The sequence below is a fragment of the Silene latifolia genome, chromosome 8 (genome assembly GCF_048544455.1).
Source record: "Silene latifolia isolate original U9 population chromosome 8, ASM4854445v1, whole genome shotgun sequence".
NCBI classification, from domain to species: Eukaryota; Viridiplantae; Streptophyta; class Magnoliopsida; order Caryophyllales; family Caryophyllaceae; genus Silene; species Silene latifolia.
The window spans coordinates 62,221,127-62,228,167 of NC_133533.1; the positions used below are offsets into that span (position 1 = coordinate 62,221,127).

At 34.4% G+C, this 7,041-nt stretch overlaps 1 protein-coding gene across 1 annotated transcript; it reads right to left on the minus strand.

Moving 5' to 3' along the window:
* Window positions 1–4,317: 4,317 nt before the first annotated feature.
* On the minus strand, window positions 4,318–6,210 carry LOC141595277 (uncharacterized). Its single transcript, XM_074415241.1, has 4 exons — window positions 5,962–6,210; window positions 5,578–5,797; window positions 4,927–5,464; window positions 4,318–4,330 (listed from the first exon to the last, which is right to left on the minus strand). Exons 1-4 carry the CDS (start codon window positions 6,208–6,210, stop codon window positions 4,318–4,320), a joined length of 1,020 nt encoding a protein of 339 aa, XP_074271342.1.
* Window positions 6,211–7,041: the final 831 nt, after the last annotated feature.

Sequence of the window (7,041 nt, forward strand, 5' to 3'; positions counted from 1 at the left end):
GTAGTCTTCATAAGATTCAACTTTGCTTCTCTAAGCAAAGATTCATTGAAATGAGTGGGAGCATTCTCTTAAACCGTTAAGAAAGGGATGAGGTTCAAAGAAGTAAAATTAGAATGGAATTGATACAAGGTTATGATAAAAGTAAAGTTATTGAGAATAACGATACTAAACCTATCAATCCCGACCAATAAAGTTTCCATTGTCTTAAATGTTGGACACTAGAAAGGAAACTACCCCAAATTATTAAAGAATCAACAAGTTAGTTGTGGGACATCTAATGAGATCTTCTTCTTTAAATGTTTATTTGATTGACATAAATCTTGCTAGAACTACTTCGTCAATATTAAAAATCAGTGGAGGTTTTCATCATTGTACTTGATACATAGGATGATTAGAATATGACGACTAGTAACAATGATATCGAGAGATAGAGTCATTGTGTAATCAATCTAGTTTTGGGTTTATAGTTGCACTTAATTATGACTATTAAGTACATAAACTCTAAATAAGAATATATACTTGTTAAGATACAAAAGAGGTTTCACTTTTGTGACCCTATACACCACGATTTGATGTATGGCTAGCCCATTATCAAGGTGAGTATATTCTAAACCAAACTAGAATGATATATCATGTAGATGATGCAAGACTCAAATTGGTAACCCAAGATTAAACCTTAAATTCTCGAATGATAAACGCAAAGAGTTATCGAGTACTCTTGAAACCATTAGATTGTTAATGGTATATGCGTATCTTGTATTCAAAGCAAGATGTCTCGTGCCTTTTGGTTGAAAAGGAAATCGAGGTTGTAAATCATTGATCCAAAATAGGTTGATCATTTTCTTTTACCAACGATTTAAGTTGACGCTAATATGTTCACTTAATAAGGTAAATAGAGAAATCTTTGAAGAAGTTCAAAGTGTTCAAAGAATCACGATTTAGTCGTGATGGGATTATCAAAGTGAAGACTTTGATATAAGCCAAAGAAAATGTGATTTAGAATCTCTCTTAGCACGCATTATGGAATAATGTGTGGTTGGATAAGAAATCAAACGCTATTCGATATGGTTTGGACTTCGATCAAGTTACTTTGAGTTACTTGATCCTTTTGGGGATTTTATCATTTTGTCTAAATTATTTTTCCACTAAATCTAAAACGAATCATATGAGATATGAAATGGTAGAGTACCATATTTGTAAGTTTTCACAAGAAACAAATGCTCATTTTTCCCTTTCAATTATCACGAGTACGACGGGTTTGCGGCTCGTGAAGCTGTCTTTCTAAAATACAAGTTTATTTCTAGAAGACAGAGTGGGAGAAATTATTCAAGAGCCACAAAGAATGCCACAATGCCACAGAGAATATTATGTCGCAAGAAACTGGTCTTTCTTGACTACATGACACGTTTTGTGTAAGATGTTGTTTCTTTAAAACCTAGGAGGTTAAATTCGTCACTTGTTGAAGATGATGAATTCATGCTACTTTTAAGAAAGTAAAGAGCTTATAACTTACAAAAGAAATCGTTTGATTTAAGTTGATTACTTCTAGAAAGTAATGAACATATGACTTACATGAGAGTGTTTAAAGTCACAACTCAATACAAGGCTTAGAGCCATGAAAATCCGAAATAAAAAGGCTTGATTAGTGACAAAGGGTTTTGCACTAATAAAGAGAGATTTCAAAGCAAGATTGGTGGCAAAGAGTTTTGCACTGGTTGAAATGTTTAAGTCTATTTGGATCTTCTTATGGATTGTGTTTCATTATTATGAAATACATAGCGAGTGAATCTAAAACTCATTTCTTCAATTAGAAAGAATGTATTCAATACATGTCTTGAGTTTTGTAGATTCTTGCAATCCTAAGATAATGTGAAACTTAAGAGAGAATCTTAAGTAGGACATCAATGAGTTGGAATCAATGTTTTGATCATGTTCTTAAACTTTTCTCGATAAGTCGAGAAGTTGTGTTTATACATGGAGTTTAGTGGGAGTTACGGAAATTTTAATTAGTCTTATATGTGGATGACATATTGATCATTGAGAATGATTTAAGACTTTTGGAGTATTATAATACATCTTTAATATCCGGATTTATGAAGATAAATCTACATGATATTAGCGTCAAATAAGAAGTCTCATGTTGATAAGATTCATGACTAGTTCAATAAAATTGAACTTATTTGATTGATTCCATTTGCTTCCGCTGCCGAATCAATTAAATAGGAAATGATGTATAACACTTCATATACTTTGAGTATGATGAATTGTTTCAAAATCGAATTCAAGAAATAATTACCAAGTAGCCATATTGATTACCATTAAGTGCTTGCTGAAGCATAAAGGATATAATGCAAAGTGTTTTTGATGCAATTTTGTGTTAGGGGGTTACACAAGTGACAATTGACAATTGATATTGCGCATGGTTTCCGACAAAACCATAATCAAAACACATTAGGATGGTTAAGATACCATTGTGGCTATGTTATTTAAGAAATAGATTTTCTAGAATCGTTCTAGGCAATAAAGAACAATGAGAGATATATATAACGGAAATTGAGTACACTTGCAATCATGAGATGTGCAAGAGGATGAGTCCCGCACACTGTGAAAACAGTGGGAGCTATTCTTAGGCTAGAGGACCTATGTCTTGATTGGATCTCGACACGTACTCAGAAAGTTTTGTGATGCAAATGTATACATTACAAAGGAAAACAAGTATGTAGTAAGGTTGAGTAAGGTACAAGAAGTTGATAAAACCTACTAACCAAAGCCTTCTCACAAGCTAAACATGATGAGTCATGTCATTTCAATTGAATTAAAATGAACAACTACATACAAGATCAAATTAGATTATAGAACATGAAATAGTAATCAGTCATTGACTATTCATATGTGATAATCGCATTTGTCGTTCGAGTTTTTACTTTAAAAACTCCTTTTATACTTTGTTACATCCAAACGGGTTGTAGAGACAATATTGAACCCCGTTAAAGTGAACCCGAATTAACATGGTATTCGCCCATAGTCACTTGTATGAGGTGACGTCTCGAAGTGACTAGAGTGTGATGCGATTGATGGCAAGTTCAAGTGCCATAGAGTCATGTGAGATGACTAGTCGATCACATAGGCAGACTGTTAAGAACACTTTGTCGGGCAGTGACCGCTTATAGAGTTCTGGAAAATTTATATAGCCTGGTCGTGGCGAGAGCTACTATAGTATTCTAATTAGGCGATTCTTTTGACTAAAGACTGTTCGCCTAAGATGACACAGTTTCAAATTAACTTTGATTTGTAGTACTACGACCTTCGTAAATGGGGTCAAATGGGCATATTTTGGGTTATGATGGCTGTGGCTAGTTGAAGGGAATAAGTGCGATAGGAATTGTCCACCCCTTTGTCAGGGTTAAAACAATATCTCAGGGCCACTCGAGGAGTAATGAACTGGAAATGCGTGGCCACGCTCGGATGGTATCTATGGTAGATAACTCCGGTCAATCACTTGCAAGTACGACCCGAAAGACACCTTGCATTAAGTGGGAGATAATAATAGGACAAGAGAATTGGTGACGCACACTTGTCGAGGACAAGTGGGAGATTGTTGGAATATGTGTCCTCCGACAATAATGCGATCACGATTGTCGATCATATTGATCACATGTTTAAATGTCATTTTAAGAATACGTAAGGGATGATTCATTTTATAGTCAATTGATCAACATTAATCGGTAACGATTGGCTTGCTAGAGTTTGACGTTACTGTCGTGGGACGGTGGTGGTCAGTTGATCCCTTAAGGTCACACCTAAAGGATGATGCCCTTATCCGTAAAGTTGATTGATTGTATGACGATACAAGTTAATCAATTCCTTAAAATTTAACAATTCAATTTGTGAGAGAGAATATTGATATCTTATTGTAATGGGATTAAATAAGATTTATTTTAGTAATAAAATGCTTTATTACTAAAATTGTTTATTGTTTGAGAAACAATAGAGATAAGAATGAATGGTTGATTATAATTACAAGATGTTGTGAATTATAATTAAATGACCCATTTTATTTATGTGATCAAGTATCACTAGTCAATTTGTTGAATGTAATTTAATTAATTTATAAAATGATATTTATGTGATAAATATGCATTTGATTAATTAATAACATGTATCATACTACATGTGACATATTGTGTGACTAATGACAAATTGACAAAATAAAATGGTAGTCTATTTTATGTATATGGACCGAAATATTGGTGTGGAAATAGTTAGTGGGTGAATTATTTTATGAGATAAAATAATGTAATCATGCCTAGCCTAAAACTAGCTTACACACCTACATATTTAGAAAAGAGTAAAAGTAAAAGGAGATGCCATGTTTTGGCATCATTTTGCCTCCCTTTCACGGTTCCCCTTTCTTTTTTATGATGAGAAGTTATCTCATTTTGTCTCTTATCATTCATTCTAATATTACATGCAAAAGTTCATGTATTTTCTCTCTTCTCTCTTTAATCTTCATCAAAAAGATGAGTTTTTGATTCAAATTGTTCTAAAAGATTACTAAAATTATTAATATAATATATGAGTGTTAGTAATCAATTTTAAGGTAAACTACTAAACTAATATCTAGCTAATATTATTTAGTGGGGATAAGGGATAGTCTTGGGTGCAATCAAGAGAAGAATCTCTACTTTGGGATTTTTGGAGGATCATCCTTATTCATGGAAAGCTCAAGAACTAACAAGAAGGAGATCTTGTTGGTGCCCAATATGACCGAAAATTTGTTGGTGAGAAAACGATTTTCTCATCTTTTGTTATTAAGTTTGCATGCATAAGATTTGTAATTAATTTTATGACCAAATTAATTAAAACATATATGAATATGTTAAGTAATGAGATATAGATTTCCAACAGTATCTACATTTGACAAACAGATGCTCATGGTTTTCAGTATCCTCTCCACACAAATAGCAGCTGAGTTGAGTAACAATTCCCATTTTGAATAGCCTATCCAGAGTAAGCAGCCTCTCATGCTTGATTAACCAAGCAATGAACGAATGCTTATTCACATTGAATCTATTCCACACAATGGTATACCACGGGACCTTCACATTAGTGGACTGCATCAACCAGTCATAACCAGTAGTAATAGTGTACTCCTCATCTTCACCCAACCACTTATTATCAATGTAAGCCTCTTTGAACCTAGTTTTTACCTCACAAATCTTCCTCCATGCCCAGGAAGAAGAAGTGACAGGCTTATAACCAGTCCAAGCCCTACCTTTCATATAAATTTTGTCAATCCATTTAATCCATAGATGATCCTTTTTACTGACCATCCACCACACAAGTTTGCCAACAGCAGCAATATTCCACACCCTGCTATCCAACACACCCAAGCCACCATGTTCCTTACTTTTGCAAAGAGTTTTCCAAGCTACTAATGGAACTTTAGAGTAACTGTCATTGCCTTCCCATAAGAAATTTTGACACAATGATCCATCACACCAGCAGGCAAAACAAAAATATGTGCCCAGTAATTATGAAGAGTAGCTAGCACTGATTTCACTAAAATCAGTCTACCAGAATAAGAGATTTTCCTTTTGTTCCAACCCCTAATCCTTTTGACCATTCTATCCACCAGAACATTACAGTCCATCTTAGTGAGTCTTTTATGAGAAATTTGAATCCCTAGATACTTAAAAGGTAATGTCCCCTTCTTGAACCCAGTGTGCTCCAAGATCTCAGCTTCAATTTCAGGTTGGAGTCCATTGATTATAATATCAGACTTCTCTTTGCTAATCTGTAAGCCAGATGCCCCAGAAAAACAAGAGAATACTTCCATGAAAGTACCTACAAAGGAGCTATTGCCTTTAAATATAGTAGTAAATCATCCGCAAACATGATATGAGTCAACTTAAGCCCTCTACAAAGTGAGTGATAATTGAAATGAGGACCAATGCAAACCTCTTCAATTAGCCTACTCAGATATTCCATGCAAAGAGTAAAAAGCAGAGGTGATAAGGGATCCCCTTGCCTAAGTCCACGCTTTCCTTTAAAAAAACCATGAGAATATCCATGAAGTACAATAGAGAAAGTAGTAGTAGACATACATTGCATCACCAGGTCAATGAAATGAGGAGGAAAATTTAGGCTTCTCAACATTTGTTGCACAAAAATCCACTCAATGGAATCATAAGCTTTCCTTAGTTCCATAATCGCTTTTACTCTTATTTAATTATTTTTAATCACATCATTTATTCATCATGTTTTGCTTTGTTAGTATGAATGACAACCTTATTAACATGTTAAACTTGATCATGAGTGAGTAGTCTTTTAGCTAGGATTAATGGGGAATTAGGGGAGACAAACATGGGGATTGATTCATGCTTAATCTAATATGTTTTCATAATTAATTTGCTTGCTTGTTTTGATTTCAACTTATGCACATGTTATGTTTGATGAAATGCGAGCCTATGAATCCTTGCATTTTTTACCAATCACCTATCTTTTCAATGAGACGTGTAAGCTTATACACCAACTCGAGTCTCATTAGACCATGCATATAGTTGAATAGGAAGGACTAAGTCGACTTGTAGGTGTTGTACAATCTAATCGATTCGGCTCCGGGACCCAAACCTTCTTAGGGATTGTAAGCGTATACACCAACTCGATCCCATCACAACAATAAGTGCTTGCATCTAGTAGAGAACATGTTTGTATGATCAAATCCCATGAATCCTTTATGAACCCATGACACCCTAGCATTTTTAGTCATTTGTTTACATCTTACCCTTTTGTTGCTTGTTTACTTTCCATTGCTTCTATTAGATTAGAATCATCAACCCATTACAATTGTGACAACCCTTAGCACAACTATAATTAGATTGAACAATTTGAGTACCCCCGTCCCCATGGATCGACCTCGACTTAACCACTAATTAGTTGTTTGTTGAGAAATATAAATGTGTTTGATTGAGAGCCCCAACGACACTCTCATCAAATGATCAGCTAACTAGAGCTAGACATTACTATCGTTTGACGGCG